We start from the raw sequence: 20,737 nt of genomic DNA, 5'->3' as shown, positions 1-20,737 counted from the left end.
TTCTTATCGCGTTCTTTGATGCAAACTGTAGGAGTATTTATCTTTCTCAGTATTATATCGTAACCGATTTATTCTTACGGACCGCAATAAACGAGATGCTCCCCCCTGGAACTGTGTGTTCATTTTAAAGAAGATTTATTTCAAAATATTTTATACTCGTTTTAGAGTTTCGTTTTAGAGTTGTTAGAGTTGTTTTTTTAGTGTTATAGAGTTTTAGAGTTGTTTCGTTTGTAGAGTTTTAGAGTTCGTTTTCGTTTTCTTGCACGCGAGAAAGTTTGAGGCTTTGAGCAAAAGTGAGCCGGCAGGGATCTACAGGGGGTTTGGGTTATTAGTGCGCAATGCCCCTTGCAGACCTTCCCCGGCTTTCTTTGCCTTCAGAGAGGAAGAAGCGCACGTGCCGCAGTGCTAATAACAGAGGGCCTCTTTGCACTTTATTTTTTTTACAGCATTTTTCGATCATCTGCATCAAAGTCTGACTCCATTTGGCAGCATGATAAAGTTTGTGTTTCACACACTGACAGAAATGTAAAACTTTCATTGAGTGTCACTGAACCCAAACTGAAACGAATTGCAACGGGTAAAAGGGGCTGTACATCCATGTGAAGCCAATAGAATCCTAGTCTAAACACACCCAAACTCGTTTCTTTGAAAAAAGAATCTCTTCTTAAAAATTCTATGGAATTATAAATTGTTTTTGAAAAGTTAAATTCGCGTCGGATACTTATCTTAAATGTCTTTACTCTGATCTGGTAAAGCTGAAAGTTTGACTACATCGATCGGCCTAAAAAATCTGGATTAGTGACGAATTGTTGTGGAACTTTAAGGTAAACTGGACGAAAAAAATCACTTCATGACAAAGCTCATTATCGTTTGACAAGAGGACAACCTATTGGGACCCATCATCAGTGTTTGTATACCTCGACAATTACCGGGGCCATATTTGTTCATCTTATCAACGGAAACAGAGATATCAGTCATTGAAACAGCAGGAAAGTTTCCTAGTTTGCTTGGTCTGTTTTCCCTTCTTGTTCTCCATTGGTGAGGTTCTCTTTCCTGAAACAGATTTTCATCAAGATGTCAAGATTTGTCGCGTGGCAGTAGTAAGGACATTGTAACTGTTAAAGCAAAGCGGGCATAAGTCACAACCCCTGAGTTTTTTCCTGTTTATTATCTAGCGACTAGGGGCGTTTTTACATCCCTGAATTGGATGTAGTCCACTTTCTTCAGATTTTTTTTAAAGGTTCGTTGATATATATATATCCCTTGCTAGATCGCACCGAAGACCCGGCCAGGGCTCGAACTCAGACCCCCTCGATCCACAGTTCCACTGGACCCCGGCGTGTCTTGACAGTCCTGTACTAAAACAACTACATAAAAGTATCCAATGAAAACTGTCTCTTCATAGAAAAGACGAGGATTAACGTATGAAAATCCTATTTTTAGTCGTGCAACAGAAAACAATGGCTTACTTTTCCAAGCTTAATTTTCCAAAATCAAACATGATGTCATCTCCAATCAATATGAATGGAGCCCAATCAGAGACATTGGTATAGCCGTTGTTTCTCATCCACTTCATGGCCTGGTAAAGACATTCACTGGCGCTATCTCCACGAGCAAGATGTTCATAGAAACAATTCATGAGCTGTTCTGTTGCTGTGTCTGATATGGCCCATAATGCAACCAACACCGACCGAGCACCGGATCCTAAGAACGCCCGAGCAATTCCGATTATTCCCTCGGCTTCGATCTGTCCACTTCCACTGTGACAGCAACTGAGTACAACCAGTTTAGCTCTAACTTTAACTTGTGATATCTCAGCCATCGTTAACAGGTAATCTTCTTCTTGTGGGGTGATATCAGGGCTGTCAGGAGTACGAATTGGGGAAAGGGCGATTTCTCCTCTTTCAGCATCGCCATGTGCAGCAAAATGTATTAGGCTCACTGATGTTATCTTCTCGATTACCGCCTGCTTCGTCGCTTGCTCTCCTAATAAAGGCTTTACGCCCATCAGTCGTCCAATCATCTCTGCTTCTTTCCTTGCATTAGGTAATGAGGTGATGTACTGAATACCTCCCTTGAACATGACCCAGCCAACTTTGGGATCACCCACAATCAGTGCATTAGTCTGACTATGATAGTGCACCGGACTGTCTTGAATTAGTTTCAGTGTCGTCAATGAGGGAATTGTACGGATTCTATGAGTTTCCGACAGAAATGTTCCCTCTACACTCAGGGCAGCAAATGGAACTTTGTATAAGCTTCTGTGAGGTACAATGATGACTTCGGGCTCCTCGAGTAAGTCAACCACTGGGGCGACAAAGATTTTGTAGCATAATGACAAACTGGTATTTTCTTCTGTGAAATTTTCGTCCTCTTCCTCCATAAGTCGCAATGCTGTGGAGTTCTCTTGCTTAAATGAAATTGATTGTGGCTCACCGACATTCAAAGATCGATCTTCGCAATCTTTAGCTGGCAAAACACCAATCTGTCTGAAACTCGAATTAACTAAAAATTGACTGACAGTCAAGCCTGCGGCAAATCCCAACTGAAGAAAGACCTTGTCGGCTGATACTCTTTTGAAATGAATGGCTCCACTTGCTTTCAAGACCCACAGATGCACAAAATTTTGAAAATAGGAAATGTACAGACAGGCACTGTTTGTTTCTTCTCTCATAATGTTTTCAATTCCAGACCACGACTGTCGATCAGCGGACGTGTGCGTTTCAACAGAGTACTTTTCTGCCATCAATTCTGCCAGGCCTCTCGCTCGCCCCAGCTCTTCAACATAAAGCGCATCGCGAGGATTTCCGTTGACTGAAAGCAACACGCTGAACATCGCGTAAGGAATTGCACCACTAACCTCCAAAATCGATGTTTTAAACTGATCGTTCATTCCAAGATGCCCACGCAACATTTCATATTTTTCAATACATTGATGGAGAGAAAGAAGCGAATCTTGGAGTCTGTCTTGGGAAAGTTGAAGCAGTGCATATCCAAGGTGGATTTTCATCTCAGCTCTACTACATCCAACATCTCTGGATATGGACAATCCCTTTTCCAAACATTCTTCCGAAACTTTAAAATCACCGAGCGATCTAAAAATGTTTCCTAGATTTATATAATCTGCTGTTTGCCCTTCTCTGTCACCAATTTCAATTCTGATGGCGAGCGCATTCTTGCAATAATCTTGTGCTTTGAGTATGTCGCCAAGCGAGTGGTACACAGTTCCCAAGTTTCCGTAACAAAATGCCTCTCCTTTCCTGTCGCCAATTTCACTTCTGATGGCAAGTGCTTTCTCTTGATATTCTATGGCCTTTATGTATTCCCCGAGCGAGTGAAACACTGTTCCTAAGTTTCCGTAATCTGTTGCTTCACCTGCTCTGTGGCCAATTTTAGTTCTGATGGCAAGTGCCTTTTCGTGATATTCTTTGGCCTTGGCGTGTTCTCCAAGTGAGCTAAACACAGTTCCTAAGTTTCCGTAAGAAAACGCTTCTCCATTTCTGTCGCCGATTTCAATTCTGATGGCAAGTGCTTTTTCTTGATATTCTATAGCCTTGACGTACTGACCGAGCGAGCTAAACATGACTGCTAAGTTTCCGTAACTTGCTGCTACACCTGATCTGTCACCAATTTCAAGTTTCATGGCGATTGCTTTTTGGATATATTCTTTAGCCTTGAAATTTTCACCAATCAAGTTCAAAGTAGCTCCGAGATTTCCGTAAAATGTTGCTTCTTTTCCTCTATCACCAATTTCCACACTGATTGCTATTGCTTTTTCGAAACATTGTTCAGCCTTGAAGTTGTCAGCGAGCGAGTTAAATAAGGTTCCAAGGTTTCCGTAACTCGTTGCTTCACCTGATCTGTCGCCAATTTCAATTGTGATGGCAAGTGCTTTTTGGAAATACTCTTTAGCTTTAGCGTAATCACCAAGCGAGTTAAACACGGTTCCTAAGTTTTCGTAATCTGATGCTTCTCCTCTCCTGTCTCCAATATCAATTTTGATTGCAAGTGCTTTGTTTAAATATCTTTGCGCCTTCACGTATTCACCGAGCGAATGAAACACAGTTCCTAAGTTTCCGTAGTCTGATGCTTCTCCTTTTCTGTCGCCAATTTCAATTCTGATCGCAAGGGCTTTTTGGAGATATTCTCGTGCTTTGACGTAGTCGCCAAGAGAGATATAGACCTTTCCTAGGTTTCCGTAATCTGATGCTTCTCCTCTCCTGTCGCCAATGTTAGTTTTAATCGCAAGTGCTTTGTCTATATATTCTTTCGCCTCCGCGTATTCACCGAGCGAATGAAACACAGTTCCTAAGTTTCCGTAATCTGATGCTTCTCCTTTTCTGTCGCCAATTTCAATTCTGATCGCAAGGGCTTTTTGGAGATATTCTCGTGCTTTGACGTAGTCGCCAAGAGAGGTGTACACCGTTGCTAAGTTTCCGTAATCTATCCCTTGGACTGCTCTGTCGCTGATTTTGATTTTAATGGCCAGTGCTCTTTCCATGCACTCTTTAGCCTTGTCGTATTCACCAAGAAATTGAAACATAGTTCCTAAATTTCCGTAATCTGTTGCTTCTCCTTCTCTGTCACCGATTTCAATTCTAAGGGAAACAGCTTTTTGTAGATATTCCTGTGCTTTCACTTGGTCACCGAGCGAAATGAAAATTGTTCCTAAGTTTCCGTAACTCGCTGCTTCTCCCTTTCTGTCACCAATTTCAATTCTGATTGCAAGCGCTTTTTCTTGATATTCTTTAGCCATTTTGTAGTCACTTATTGACCACAACACTGTTGCCAAATTTCCGTAGGCTGTTGCTTCGCCTGATTTGTCGCCGATTTCAATCATGACAGCAAGTGCTTTTTCTTGATATTCTTTAGCCTTGACGTAGTTACCAAGCGTCTCAAAGACAGTTCCTAAGTTACCGTAATTTGACGCTTCTCCTTCTCTGTCACCGATTTCAACTCTGATCGCAATGGCTTTTTCGAAACATTCTTCAGCCTTGGCAAATTCACTTAACAAGCAATTCAAATTTCCTAAGCTTTCGTAATCTGATGCTTCTTCGCCTCTGCCATTAGTTTCAGTTTTAATAGCAAGTGGCTTGTCGCAATATTCTTCCGCCTCAAAGTGTCTACTTGACGCACCCGCAATACCACTGAAGTCAGATGCCTTTTCATTTCTGTCGCCAATTTCAGTTCTAATAGAAAGGGCTTTTTCGTGAAATTCTTTAGCCTCGACGTACTCACCAAGCGACCTACATACAGTTCCTAACTTTCTGTTATCTGATGCTTCTCCTCTTCTGTCGCCAGTTTCAATTCTGATGGCAACTGATTTTAAAAGATAATCTTTAGCCTTGACGTAATCCTTCAGCCACCAAAACACCGTTCCTAGGTTTCCACAATCTGATGCTTCACCTGTTTTGTCACCAGTTTCAATTCTGATCACTAGGGATTTTTCTAGATATTCTTTAGCTTTGACGTACTCACCCAACCAAAAAAATACATCTCCTAAGTTTCCGCTATTTGTTGCTTCTCCTTTTTTGTCTCCAATTTCCCTGCTTAGGGCAAGCCCTTTCTCGAAAAATTCTTTAGCGCTGATGTATTCACCGCGCGACCGACATGCAGTTCCTAAGAATACGTAATATAATGACTCCCCTTCTCTGTCGCCGATTTCAGTACTGATCACAAGTGCTTGTTCGATGTTTTCTTTAGCTTTATCGTATTCGCCGAGCGACCAAGCCACCGTTGCTAAGTTTGCGTAATCTGTTGCTTCTCCTTTCCTATCGCCAGTTTCAACCCTGATAGCAACTGCTTTTACGAGATAATCTTTAGCCTTTGTGAGTTCACCAAGCGACCTACACACAATTCCAAGGGTTCTGTAATTCCTCGCTTCACCGTCTCTGTCGCCGATTTTGATTCTGATCCCAAGTGCTTTTTCTTGATATTTCTTCGCCTTAGCGTATTCACTGAGCAAATATAACACCGCACTTAAGTTTTCGCAAACTGTTGCTTCTCCTGATTCGTCGCCGACTTCAATCACAATGGCGAGTGCTTTCTGAAAGTATTCCTGAGCTTTGACTTGGTCGCCAAGTGAGCTGAACACAGTACCAAGATTTCCGCAATCTGTTGCTTCTCCTTTCCGGTCGCCAATTTCAACTTTGATTTCAAGTGCTTTTTGGAGACATACTTTAGCTCTGACATATTCTTCAAGCGACTTATGGATCATTCCTAAGTTTGAGTAATCTGCTGATTCACCCGATCTATCGCCAATTTCAATTCTAATCGCAAGCGCTTTTTCAGTGTGTTCTTTAGCCTCGACACATTTATGAAGGAAAAAACACACAGTTCCCAAGTTTCGATAACATAATGCTTCTACTTCTTTGTGGCCAATTTCAGTTGCGATGGAAAGAGCTTTTTCGTAATATTCTTTAGCCTCGGCGTATTCTCCAATGAACCTGCACACAGTTCCTAAATTTACGTAGTACATAGCTGTACTTTCTGAGTCGCCGATTTCAATTTTGATCGCAAGAGCTTTTTCGAAATATTCTCTAGCTTCAGCGTATTCACCACGAGAGCAGAACACCATCGCTAACTCTTCGTATTCTGATCCTTCTTTGGTTCTCTCGTCAATTTCAATACTAGTGGCGGGTGCTGTCTCGGTATACGACTCTTCCGAAGAATCTTCAGAGGTCAAACAGCACGCGCAGATCATGATAATGTTTTTTCTGGTAACAGGTATGGCGACTTCCTTTGAGGTTTACTGTTCGCTGCGATCTGGCAGAAAAACTGTAACTTAAACCAAATAATGGGTAAAAGGAATTAGCGACTGATTTCAAAGTTGGTGACAGACATTATCGGTTGCACAAGAGATACCAGGCAGTTTTGGGATTATTATCTTACTACTCAGTACTCATTCAGAGAATGAACTAGCCAATCAGCGCACGCGAAACCGTTATTTTTCTATATGGTATACATCAATTGCACATATTTATTTCGTAATGGCGGATGGACGTTAATATGGCTTCACGGGTACACATCTCCTTTAAACTTTTCTATTTTGGGTCCAACGTTGGTGAAGAGCTTGACGCTTGACGTTGAAATTGTTTTATACCTTGGTTAGTTTCCCGACTGCCTCCGATCGCGCAGAAAATTCAACGAAAATGACAATCACAGCTCTTCCTTAGGACCTGTCTTTATTCATCACTTGGCGGTGAGGTGGGGTTGGTTTGGGGGATTTTGATCTTGTGACGACAAAATTTCCCAATCCCCATAGGGCTCTGTAACATTCTTTTGATTTCTCTGTCATTGGCAGATAATTGGCAGTCAATTTTCCACATCTCCCTCTTTATATTCTGCTGGCAACGACTCACCCCCTTCCGTTTCCTCTGAAAACCATGTGATCCCAAAAATCTTCCACCCCTCCCCCCAGGCGATAAAAAAGGGCTGTTCCCTCAGCAGGGAACCCTGAACCCGCATGTAACTTACATACATTAAGTTAATTTGCCGTGAATGTTTACTGGATGATCACTGAGGCTCACAGCCACAGCGTTCTCTCCAATGATACTTGATTCGAAGTAATTATCTATTATAAAAATTATGTTGTTTTCTTTCTGCATGACATCAACGTTTTGGTGTACCAACAATTAAATTAGCAGGTAAAAATTTGAAATCTCTTTCCATTGCCCTATCCCTAGAGGTCGGAGAATGCTGCTTTTGTTGAAGTTTATTAAACCTTCTGGCTTTTTTCGTTTTCTCTCATTTTTGAACGACTAAGAATAGTTTTCTTTGCATTTTCCCTTCTTCAGGAGAAAACAGATTTAGAAAGCAATTGCGTAATTTGGGTGCGATTGAAGTTACGAAGAAAGTTGGGTATATCTGACGCAAGTCGTCGAAAATGGGCGGAGAAATACGATTACAATCAATCGGCGCCGATATTGCCAAGATTTTTTTTTTCAAAAAATTAAGAAACATTGTCATTGTGAGGTGTGCACTCATCAAAATTAAAAAACATTTGCTTCTATCCGTCTCCCTGAATGATACTTTGCATGCGGTCTGTTAATTTACTCTAAAAACCTTTCCGAGTTCAGATCAATAATACACAATGGCATCCAAGCATTTTCACAAATTACTCAGCAAGAAACAGTACCAAGCAATTAATAGCGAGCCCACTGCATTATAAAAAATATTGTCTCAAGCAGGTTGCAACTTCAGAAATATTGCTGCAAGCAGGTTGCAATATTAGAAACATCACAGTGCAGCTGGACCACTGCGATATTGAGCTTTTTTAGCTCGCTTAGGATTACCCCTAATAAATAAAAAAATCCGTTTTCCTCAGAAACTTGGACTGGACTGAAATCTTAAAAAGACTTCACCAGCCAAAGAAGATGAGTTATAAGGAATGAACACTACTTATGAAGCTCGGAACAGTTTCGCGACCTCCTGTTAAACGGCAGCATCGAAAAGATTGTTTAAGTTCAATACACCACAATATAGTAGTATTACAACAACTCTTGTATTTGATGTTGAGGGACATCATAGCACGTGTGACGGAAAAGGCTTCGTAGAAGTGGTCTTAAAATGACTTTTACGATGTTGGTACAAAAAGGCAGAGGCCAGAAGGACTCGAGACAAAAGTTTACCAAATAGCAGTCAGGCCTTGCTGTAAGAACTTTACTCACCGGCATAATATCACTAAAATTCGCCTTCATGGCAAAGTAATACCCCATTCAAACCAGTAAAAAATATGTTCAGTTAAACCAGGTGTATCTAGATGAAAATCAGACACTGAGAACTGAAAAGCTGAATTTTTCTTAGAATTCATATAATCACTGACTTGTGTTTTAAATATGCTAAATTTCAGGTCGACAAACATTGGTTTAAGCAGCTTCTATGAAAGAAAATAATTTTACACCGTGTTTAACAACTTTAAACATGTTTAAGCTTTGGTGTGAATGGTTCATAAGTCAAGCAAGACTTACAAAAGCATTTTCGTATTCGTACTTACCAGTATGTTGACTTCACGGTAATTGCTTTCAAATGTGAAACTACGAGAAACTAACCAAACAATTTGGTACCTATATTATACCGACATTCTTAAACTTGCGTCAATCTACCATGAGTCAGCGCCTTTAATCATTCTCAGATACACTTGTCTTGGATGAAAAAACAGGTCTTCTTTGTTGTTGTTTTGATAAACGTAGCAACGCTAGATTCTTTTCTTCTAAACAAAGAACAATTAGTGGTGAAATGATATTGTATCCCGGCAGTTACGTTCATTTGTTTAATGTTAACAGTGTTAAATAAAGCTCACACTAACTTAACTCCAGTCTGTGTCAGGGAACTTTGGAGAGCGCTCTCCCTATTGAAACAAAACAGTTTCCTTCCACACCAGAAAATGAATCAATGATTTCCGTTCATAACTCAGGAAAGACCGATGGCAGAATCATTTGAAGGCACCCAAGGCAGGAGAATATAAACTTATATAAACTTATATTCTCTTGACCCAAAGGCATGTACAATGTAGGCCATGTCTAATCATACCACCGAAACGTAAAAAAAGTACGAAATGTTTTCCGTCTAAGATGAAACGCCAATTCGGCGTTTGTAGCTTTAACTACTTTAAAAGCGGGTAGTCCTGTTTCCGAGGGGCCAATTCATGCGAATCGTTGTTGACGGAAAGTCCAACCGTAATAATAAAGTTGCATTTTTAAAATGTATCCGAACGAGCCAAATGAATGTGATACAGCCGCGCGCAATCTGATTGTTTTTTCTCCTCTCTGGCTGTTACACGTCTCCTTGTCAATAAAGTACAATAATTTGGTGTTAGATTAAGATAATAACTTCTATCTGATAAGTTTGAGTATTCTCATTATCTGTTTGCTGGATAATGTAAGGATGTTAGAGGGATAAAGTTACACATCAGTACGCCATGGCGCGCTCAAAGCCGGAAAAACCCGTGCGGCCTTGCGAGATGTGAGCTGAACTAAGAAAAGAAGAACGAGAAAGAGCAAAAACCATATTATAAAACGCCTATAGACTGATTAAGGTCGGGTCGGACGGGAAAATATTTGCTCTCGGTTATGAAGTCCCCCGGGCCCATTTTTTCCCGTTCAGCTCATCCACTACAATCATTACTTAACCAAACACCATCTTCCCTTTGAAATAAAAGATTGAGAGGCACCATGTTATTTCACAAAATATGCGTTTTAATCATCCGTCTGAGACTTGTAGCACCAGAATAATTTATATCTACAATAATTTTAACCAGCTCACCCACTTCAATTTTAACAAGTGCATAGAGTTACTTAAAATCTACAAGCTTAAAGCTCTGAAAATATTTAACTGATCAAGCATCGAGTAGAATCAACACTATTTACAAATCCACATCACCTTCTACACAGAAATAGCATTAGAGCAATTTTCAATTGGATGTCGAAAGTAATCCGGGCTTTTTTGTCTCTGCTTTATTTCATTATGTGATTGGTCTACAAATACTGGTACCGCTTTCCCAACAAATCAGATTCAAAACTGAACCCAATCGCGACTTGGTCACTCGCATTTTCCCGCGCTTCGAGCAGTTTGCTTGTTTTAACCCCAAGCTCTCATTGGCTATTCGTGATATTTTCCTTACTTTGATTGGCTATTGAGATTCCTTTGGTTTCGGTTTAGCGACATTCAATCGAAAAGCATTCTTTAAAAATATATTAATATTGGGTATTTCATAGAGAACTAAATCCGTTCGTTTACTTTATAGTTAAATAATGTGAAATTTGCTAGTTAAAAAATGCCCTTTCGCTTTACACGAAAACTGGTCTTAATATTTTAGTCAACTAAACCAAAGAATGATATTTCCGATATATATCATCCTAATGCTCTAAAAACACGATAATTACATTCTTTAGGAAAAAGTAACGACAAAAAGATCCCGGCAAATCTTTTCTGCATTTTTATCCGAAGCTTAGGACATTTATAATAGAAAGCTCCTTCGTTTAGATTTGATGGATAAAAGTTTCAGGATTCACAGATTCAGCTAAACCAAATCTATGTATCCTACCTTAATCAATCCCGTACTGTGTGTTCTTTTGAGAAATTAAACCAACGATAGCACCCCTGTATAAAAAAGATACGACTCCTTCAAGAAATAATTTGAGTAGTTGATCACAAACTTGAAAAAAAAAAAGATCCCTGTTACTGTAATTCGCTACGCAAAATAAGTGAGGCAGTGACTGGTTGTTTAAGCAGAAATTTCTAGCAAACAATTAGGAGTCTTTCATAAATTCAGTAAATAAATACTTTATGACCGGAGAAAAACTCATTTATGGCCAAGAAATTCAAAGGTCACCTTAACGAAAACGTTGTTATCTTGCTTCTGAAACGCAAGGCTTTCATGTTATGCAGAGCTCTGTAGCTATAGCGTGACAACTCAAATGCGAGGACGTGATTTGTCACACAACTCTTGAGTTCTATGTGACGCGTGATTGAGTTGTCATGTCACATGGTAATGCAGTACGAGCCCATAGGACATGGTCCGCCTTTGAGAAGAAAATTCGAAGAACACAAGAAGTCACACGAAACTTCCCATAGTAGAGCTATGGTTGAAAAAAGGTCTTGTCGGTGAAAAAGGGTTTGGCAACGAACCAAAAGAAAGCTGGTTTCCTGTGAGAGACTCCACTCCGAACGAGCCGGATCCTGGAAACGAGTTTCCAGAAACCGTATTTGACCCCACGGAGAAACTTGAGCCCGCGTTACTAACCGCATATAATGAAGATGTGATACTGTCCACGGAATGTTTTAAAAAACTAGTGGATGGCGCGACGGAGACATTGTTTGTCACATTAACAGTTTGATGTTGTGGCGTTACGCTGTCTGTAGATCTTCTCTGAGAGCTATTATGTACATACGTAAACTGAGGTGAGGAGTTTGTCGCTGCTATTCCGTATGTGCTGTTTGGCAACGGATTGTTGTACATTACCGTTGGTTGACTACTACACAATGTTGTTTTCTGTTCGCCAAGATCCGCGATGTTCGCCATCGTTCGTAAATGATTCGCACCGGTTTCTTGGCCGACATTTGCCTTCACAGAATGAAGCAAGTTTGGGTTCACAGACACCATAGCGGTGCTGTTGTAATTCGCATCCGAGCGTGAAGAAATGAGATTGTCTATTGCGTAAGACAGCCCCGAGTTTAAATCGCTGGAGCCAATCAAAGATTCGGCGGAGAAGTCTGAATAGGTTGTCCTGGACGGTCGAGTATGAAGTTGAGATTCCTGTGACATGACCGAGTCACTCATCAGGTCATTCCCGCCAATAAGCGTCTCTGCAGAGTAATTTGAAAACCCTTGGGTGTGGTTTTGATCACTGGGTGTGCTGTGCATCGATGATGACATTGCCATGTTTAAACCACTAGGATGGCTAGGGTTATTTTCAGAATTGACAGAAGTGGTTGTTATATGAGGAATGTTTGGCAAGACGACTTCACTTGAAGCAAGTAGCGACTCGGCTGAGAAGCTTAGGCTGCCAGCAGACCCAAGCTGGGGAACGTGTTGATGTTGTTGAAGGTCTGAAGAGGTTTGTGAAAGCCCCATGCTCCTGGGTAACCCTGCTAAAGAGGCAATACTGTGCGACAAACGAGGTACCTGAACACTCTGACTCATTCCCAAACTAGAGACCTGATTAGTAGTTTTACCGATTCCACCGCAGTCTGTCCTATTAGGAACAACTGTAGCAATAGTGCTAGTCGGGACAGACGCTTGAGACGCTATTCCTGGTATTAAAGCATTCACGTTGAAAGTGTGTATTGTCATAATTTCTTGCTGGGGTTGACAAATACTTATATTTCCCTGAGACTCTTGAGAGCCACAAGCGTTGTTTCTCTTTGCTACGGGAGCCTCACTTGAATCAGTCAAATGTTCAGTTGCACGTTTATTTGTAAACGAACCAGTTTTGCCGCCATTAGACGGGGCTTTGATTTGAGAATTTCTCTTTGCGTTTTGAGTTCGACTTGAAGAGGTAGATTTTTTGGGATTCTTGTTCGCAGGCCCTGATTTTTTTGTCTTATTTCCTGTTTGCCCCTTACTTGTATCATTTGACGTTTTAAGCCGTGACGAATTTCCTTTATTGTTCACCTTAGCGACAGCTGCAGTCTGGCGCGGAGCAGCAGTGACATAAATTGTTGGTAAGCTGCTTGTCTGTGACTCAACAGTATTGACGACTCCAGAGTGCGCAGTCGCGAGGTTGTTGGACACTGGAAGAGCCATGGGTACCGACGAAGGCACCACAATCGCGCTTGGAACGGCAGTGGTTGAGTTGATCACAGCGGGAGGAAGATTTAAGATGGCACTGGTGTTGTGTCCTGAGGATGTAGCAACGAGAGGAACGGCGTTCACCACACTAATGGGAGATACGGATGTCCCCGGCTGAAGGGCAACTTTCATAATGGCGGCTACACTGTGCTGGGAGTATCCTGCTTGGGGTTGAAAAGCTTGTGAGGAAGTGCTTACAGTTTGCAAAGCTTGCTGAGTTAAAGGATAACCTAAGTTAGTGGTAAATTGCGTAACTGGGGCATTTGAAATGGGATTTGGATTCGGTAAACTACTTAGATTTCCTTGTACGTGGTTCAGCGCAGGTTGAGTGGGAATGCTTGGACTGTGCTGGCTAACACTTGTTGTTGTAACTTGGCCTAACAGCGGCTGATAATGGTTGTGTCCACTGATCTGCGCATTTACAGACATCGCTGAGGCTTGTACCACAGAGGTTGACAAAATTGGGGAAACGACAGACGTTGTTGTTGTTGTTAAAGATATTGGGTTCGTTGTCATGGTAAACGGCACTAAACACGCCACCGATTCTCTCCTCGATTGCTCTCTCGCCGGACATGAAATAGCAATTGAGGTTATTGGAAGCTGGTTCATGACAGCTGTGGTAGTCGTGGAAACAGAAGGAACTACATAGTTAGTCACTGTCTGAGCTGATACATGTAATGGATTGGATCCAGCCATGGTGGACAGTTCTGCTATGTTTGGCGCCTCTGCGGACACAGTCACAGGGGTATCAGCTGTACCTGATGTGACCGCTTCTGACGCTGATAGGGCGTTTGGTGTTGATGGAAAATTTCCAGGAAGCACTATATCATTTTTCTTTAACAAATCTCGTAGCTGTTTGTTTTCCTTGGTCACCGTTCCAAGTCTGGTTTTTAGGAGTTCATTTTCTTGAGCTGAATTTCATTAAAAGGAGCAGAAAACATCACGTAAGTACAAAGGACTCTTTCTCTCCTCTTGTAAGGAGTAGACATGCGTAGAACCAAAACTGTACCAAGAAGAGACTCGAAATTGCGCAGCCACTCTTCCTTGATGGAGTGCAAGGAAATCGCAGGTTACCCACCCCCACCCCCCTTCCTTCGCATTTTGTCAGGAATCCCTTGCAGTTCGCTCGAACCCATTACTACTCCAATATGGAGAGAAACACTGCAGGAGTAGAGTGCCTTGCCCAAAATCACAACACAAAAACCTGGCCAGGGGCTTGCCCCCGGAGTGCAGCACGCTAATCACAAAGCTGTCACATCTTCTACATACCATAGATCTCACAAGGAAAATTTTCAGAAAATAAATACGAAGAAATTGTCAATTAAGTGTCCAAAATGTTACGCATTGCATTGGTTTTGCATTATGTTTTTCTGTGATTGGCTCCTTGCAGTATTTCTTATGTTCTGATTGGCCATTTTGATATCTTCAGGTTTTGTTTTCAACACTCAATCAAAAGCAAACAAACTGAATATGAAATACACGGATGAAGGAAAAGAGGTTTGGAATGTTTTTTTCCCACGTTAAGGAACCTATCAGAAAGTCCTGATAAAATAGTTCAGAGTAATATCACAAAAGTTCCCAAAAAGGGGAAGATTGAAACTTTCTTACCAAGTTTCTGTTCTCTTTGTTGCAAATCATTTAACTCCTTCAGTTGGGTTTTGACATCGTTGATGTAGTCAACTGTCTTTTCGAGCACAATGTTCTTGCTCTGGAAAAAAGAAGGCTAATTTATTTAAAGTAATCAATACAAAGTGAAGATGCAAGCATTTTCTGCCCTCAAAGAAATGATATGGATCATTCCAAATAACATGGCGGCAATGAGTTTTGTTTTAATTAGATAAGTGTGGCATTAATTGGGCTTAATGAAGGACATGGTGGCAGGGAACAGGTAAAGTTCTTGAAGATTCAAGGATTTCATTGCGGTTGGGAGCAGGGCAGGCATTTGGATTTGCACTCACACATGTTGTACAGAAAGCTCAAAGATGCTTACTCCCCCTAGGTAGTCACTTTCTTAGAAAAGAAAAAATGTAGAAATTAAATTCTTCAGAAAGATTTTGAAAGCTCACATTGCTGGGAAAAGTCATCTTCACAGCTGGTCAATTTGCCTGTAGCCCAGCCCTTAAAAAAACCCCTGCAGCCTGTAATTTTCTTTCAGAAATCTGTTTGACATGCTTGAGTTGGAGACCTCCTCAAATTCAGTTCATTCGGTTTTTTTTTATACCTGCTTTCCCCAGCTGCACTGTGGTACAACACTTGCAAGCCTCAGTATCCAGTTATTTATTTTGCCTTTCCGCCTTCGTTCCACTGAAAATAAACCAGAAGCAATGTACCAACTAAGTTCATTTATGTACAGAACTTAACCCTTTGACTCCAAAGATCTGATTGTTAATTCTCTCTATTAGCTTTTGAACATTTCCTTGTAAGTTAATAACAAGAATTTGGTGTTAGATCAAGATAACAACTTCTAACTCATTTTTTTTAGTATAATTTTCTCATTACCTATGCTGGATAATGCATGGACATTACAAGAAGAAATTGCATGTTCGTGGCTACTGGGAGTTAAAGATTATCAAATTTGGCAGAGCACAGCAAAAATGGTTCTTTCATAGTGAAAGGAAAACTGAAGTGGCACTTAAAGAAGTTCACTTGAATGTCTTGAATTGATGCAGAAAGGAGTATTCTAGAGCTTGAATTTCTCATTACAAAATTTCTTGTGAGTCCATGTATAACATTTTTATGTGTTAGACTTACTAATAAAATATGTTAAAAAATGAATTGGAAAGAGGAGCTAATATGTCTACAGTGCAATTCTTCCAGTAAAGTGAAACTTAATTTTACCTTCATTATGCACAATCCTTCTCCTGGTCTGCTGGGCGATGCCCCCACTTTTTAAAATGATTCAAATTAAAGACAATCAGCAAGATTTTGAACACAAAATGACATGTTTGGGAATGAAAAAAACCAAACTTCATAGGGTGTTTCTTCGTCACTTGAGAAAAATCAGTCTGTTATTTCAAAATAGCTGGTTTAAAATGAATATAGTGCCTTAAAATATAACCCCAAGTTGGTTCTAAGCTACACACAGGAAATGGTTTTAACCCAAGGGTAAAATTTGATTGTGTAGTCTAATCACCTCAGTGAAGGTACTGCTAGAAATGAGATGGACTGTTTTTGGTAATGATTAGACTGTCTTGCACCACTTTGGTTTCACAGCCAATAGCACCATGGCAACACTGACCAATCAGAACATACAAACCAGAAATATCACACTTCACTGACAAAAAGTCTTCATTAGACTCTGATGAAGACTTCTGCTAGGATTGTTAAACAGTCTCAGTAATACCCTCAACCAGAAGATCATACTTTGCAATCAAATTTAGACCCCTAGTTGAGAAGGCAAGGTTTGAGGCCTATCTGTGGCACTCTGTTGTTGTCTTGGTCAATAAACTTTAAACTTACTGTACCAAGACACAGTTTTTCTAAGGACAGATAACGCTATGTACTGGATAAATCTCTATCCAATAGATAGCGCAGTGCATTTTGCTATCACTTATCCACTGGATAGTGTTATCTTTCCTTTGAATGACTGGGCTCAGGAGTGTAAACTGGTACTGATAACAGCCAACTAGGAAACTTGATAGATTGTAGGGAACGTAACCCACCTTACACAAGCTTTTCTTCCAGAAGATTTACAGTACTACTTGTCCCTTCATACCATAGGAAAATGAAAAAAAGCTAGCAGAATTGGGCTACTAGGTTCGTTAGAAGTATCTTTTCCTTCACATCACTCCACAAAGGCTTTAGTAAGGTACTAAATGTATAACAAATAAATTCTTGTTACAATTGGTATTCCCTACCTCAGCACTATATCTGACGACACATAGTAAGGAGTCTGGTTGCTTGTCGGAGAAGCAAATCTGTAGGAGAATACACTGGCGGGTATTGGCTTAGTTGTATTCTGAAGGATAGCAAGGTTTTTTTGAACCATGCCATTTGCTGTGGTCACTACAAAAAGGAACAATTTTAAGTGAGGTGCGTAATTATACATTTGTTACTTAAAGCATATAAAGTACAATAAAAATAAAGAAAAGGAAGGACATTATGATGAAAATGGGGGAATTTCATTGGCAAATCAATGCAAGATGTCAGAAAGATCACACTACCTGCAGAAACAGATCCATTGACATGAAAATAATTTGTATTCATATTTTCTGCCCTTAATACTGTGGGCAGGCGTAGACCACTGTAAACTCAAAGTATGTGACAAATTTTCAGTAATCAGTTGCACATGAACAAACGATTCACACATTGTGAGATATTTTTTAATACCTAACTTGCCCAGTCGTACACAAGATGATAATAATAAATATTACACCACAAAAATTTGTCATTTAATTTTGTTAAAATAGACCAGTCTTGCAAATTACTTGATCAATTTGTGGAAGAAAGAAAACTAATTTTCTGTTTTAGGCCCATTAAGTCACATGCACATAATCCCATACCAACATTACTTCAACCAACAAGAATTTGAAATTTTTACTCATTTATAAAATTTTTTTTTGGTAAATTCAACATCTGTAAATGATCAGAGGAAAATTATTTTGATTTTGTGGATTCACTGAAATCAGATTATGAAACTTTCGAAAAAAACTCCTGGAAATTTTGAAAACATGCTCAAACCAACGGCGGATTTAAAAAGTAAACATTATCCACTGAAATGAAAGACACTCAAACAGCATTGGACAAAAGTCTATTTTGGTAGCCAAATTATTCGTAGCATCTGCTGAGTTCAAACTAGAAGTTACCTAAATAATAGGACAAGAGTCTGTTTCCTGACCAAATATAGCGTTATCATTATTTGATGATTTCGCGTCAGAGTCAGCTGTTTTCCTTCACTTTGCATTGATAACTAGGCAAGCGCTGCTTTGCTCTACGATGAACCATACTTAAAAATTTAGTGAAAAAGCGCCTTTCTAATGAAAATAATGGTAATTTCTAACGATAGTTGCATTTTTTAAGGATAGATCATTCGCTTACCAACTTGCGTGGCCGGTACAGTGGGAAGAAGTAGCGTGATAGGATTTTGTTGAGTTGGAGTTGTGGTTACTGAAGAAACAACATGGCCGCCATTTTGAATGTTGTTGATTGCAGCAGAAGCTTCACGATTGTCGTTTGAGTTCTTGGGGATCTCAGGAATCGTCTCTAAAGTTGTAGAACTCTCGACACTTGCCATATTGACAATTCAAAATAAATAACGTTCAAATCCATACTTCTGGTCTGCCATAAACCCTCGCTAAAGAAAGAAAAAAAAGATAGGTTAAGGAGAAATTGATTATCTGATCAAGGAGAAAACCTAATTGTAGAGGTAAGCGACGGAAAAAATACGACGTTGACTAAAATCTGTAAAGTGAATGTATACAAAAATAACTACACGAGGGAAAGGCTAGAAAATAGTAAATTTACCACAATTTAGCTGTACAGTGGTGGGGAATAAAGATAGAAACTCTGATTGAAATGTAAATTCTTTCTTCGCTTCTTAAGCTCTCGAAAGGATCTACTGTTCAAAGTTTTCTATTGGCGCATCGGACAATTTTTACCAAGGAGGGAGAGGTTAGTAAGAGTGTAAATTTCCACTACGGAAGGAGGGAGGAGTAGCTAAAATAAATTTCCTTCTCCTACTATTTTTGAAAAATTTCATAGCGTTATTTTCTTTCGATTTCTTTCATCTCTCCAAAAAAGCCATTGGTAGATTAGAGTAAGTGAAAATAATGGGACGTTTTTTCTCTTAATTATTGTCACCATGTATGGTTATAATTTGCGCTACAAACTATCGTTTGGTTAAAAGGAAATGAAAAGCCATAAATTTGAAAAGACAGAGAAGTATTTCCAAAGATAATGGAAAACAAAGACCGATCAAAGGTGGAAAAGGATGAAAAAGCTTGAGGTGGATTATATACGACTTGCCCAGAAAAATTCAGGCTAAACTCTAAAGGATACGCAAATTGGAAAGTAGATTATTTAAGACGAAAATTGATGTCAGAAACGATTAACCAGCTAAGACGAATCAATCACGCATGCGTAATGAAGGACAATTACAAAGCCTTTGTTGACGTACTGCAATAGATCGCAATGTAAGTGTCATACTTTCTTTAATAGGGAGTGTATCAGCCGATAATTCCATCGTAGCCGACAACTCTAACAAGCAAATTCAAGAGGGTGATTTCTTATAGAAGCGATTCCGGTGAAAATGCATAGCATCAATGAGCAAATCAATTGGACGCTTTGGAGGTATCCCCAAGGACTACGTGGAAGCTATTGCCCCGACCACAGTTGTAAAGCCAATAGCTTGCATGGGGTTGGCGCGCTGAGATCCAGATCGAAAGGCCTGGGCTTGAGCTCTGGCCAAGTCAGTACGCTTAATTCTTACGGTAGACACCTAACGGCACTTTTCGATCGCGCATCGTAAAAACAAAACCAAAGTGATCAGAACAGCCAATCAGAAGAAAGAAAAATACCCTGAAAAGCCAATGTGAACTCAGAGTTTTCAAGGTTTTCAAGCTCTATCTCTGTATCGTCTGAGGAACCCAAATTTTTATAAGCTCCTAGCTTCTGCGGGTTTCTTCGCTTAATTACTCAACTCGTTTTCTAGTTATCGACCAATTTGTAAGTTAATGTAATATTGTAACTATTCTGTGATCATTGAATCACTATCTGTAATAGTTTGTGGCAAATAAACAAATAAATAAATAGAAAAAGTAAAAACAAGCAAACCCCTTAATTCGCGAGATTGAGAGATTGACTGATTGGGGACATAAAAGCAAGGCAAAGCAAAAGCGATGCAACTCATTTCCAATTCTTAGATGAAAATTGCTCTTCTCGGAGCGCCTCTCTCCACCCAGGAGTATAAATTATGGGTTACAGTAATCTCGTACTTAGATGTTACCATTTAACTGTGAATAGCCTACGAGTAACCGTGCTGTCCGCCCCAAGGAGAACTCCGACTAAGGGCTAACGTCGGAACGTCTGCTTTGAAACTCTTAACAGGGGCCAATTTACGTCACCAACTAACCTGCAATGTGGTTTTGGACTCTTTATTACTAAGTTAATTGCTGAAATAATAGGTATTTGCTTGAAGCTTTCATGACAATCGATGTGTAGGTAAAACGTTTGGTTATGCTGAAATTAGTTTAGGACGCAGTTTTTCTCAACAACGACTAGGCTAGTCTTAGGGGTTTGATTTGAAGTGCATCTGTATAAATACGTGAAATCTTATGTAAAACAGTCCAGACATGAGAGAAAAAATTGGCGTATTTTTTTTCTCTGACCGAAGCTGTCCCACGAGGTACATCGTAATTCTGTCGTTAAAAATACGATAGGCCATTATCACGTGCGCACGTACTTGTTCACGCAACAACTTTCTGTCAGTGCAGAATAAATAGACTGATT

At 40.0% G+C, this 20,737-nt stretch overlaps 2 protein-coding genes across 4 annotated transcripts; both read right to left on the bottom strand.

Annotated features, from left to right (window-relative positions):
- Positions 1-865: 865 nt before the first annotated feature.
- LOC113675330 (uncharacterized) lies at positions 866-9,132 on the bottom strand. The gene is made up of 3 exons (XM_027191891.2): positions 8,996-9,132; positions 1,470-6,783; positions 866-1,053 (listed from the first exon to the last, which is right to left on the bottom strand). Exons 2-3 carry the CDS (start codon positions 6,701-6,703, stop codon positions 999-1,001), a joined length of 5,289 nt encoding a protein of 1,762 aa, XP_027047692.2. The 5' UTR covers positions 6,704-6,783; positions 8,996-9,132; the 3' UTR covers positions 866-998.
- A 1,755-nt stretch (positions 9,133-10,887) lies between these two features.
- LOC113675342 (uncharacterized) lies at positions 10,888-18,879 on the bottom strand. Of its 3 annotated transcripts, XM_027191903.2 has the most exons (7): positions 18,755-18,879; positions 18,329-18,584; positions 17,149-17,296; positions 16,130-16,176; positions 15,513-15,595; positions 14,900-14,999; positions 10,888-14,202 (listed from the first exon to the last, which is right to left on the bottom strand). In XM_027191903.2, the coding sequence occupies exons 2-7, from the start codon at positions 18,522-18,524 to the stop codon at positions 11,555-11,557; spliced, it is 3,222 nt and encodes a 1,073-aa protein (XP_027047704.2). In that variant the 5' UTR covers positions 18,525-18,584; positions 18,755-18,879; the 3' UTR covers positions 10,888-11,554. The 3 variants fall into 3 exon arrangements, with proteins under 3 accessions (XP_027047704.2, XP_089065339.1, XP_027047705.2); XM_089209213.1 differs by lacking the exon at positions 18,755-18,879 and having other exon boundaries at positions 18,329-18,612; XM_027191904.2 differs by lacking the exon at positions 18,755-18,879 and having other exon boundaries at positions 17,455-18,602.
- Positions 18,880-20,737: the final 1,858 nt, after the last annotated feature.

This window comes from Pocillopora damicornis, chromosome 6 (genome assembly GCF_964200805.1).
Source record: "Pocillopora damicornis chromosome 6, jaPocDami1.2, whole genome shotgun sequence".
NCBI classification, from domain to species: domain Eukaryota; kingdom Metazoa; phylum Cnidaria; class Anthozoa; order Scleractinia; family Pocilloporidae; genus Pocillopora; species Pocillopora damicornis.
Note: the sequence above shows the minus strand (reverse complement) of the source record. Positions and strands in the feature narration are given on the sequence as shown.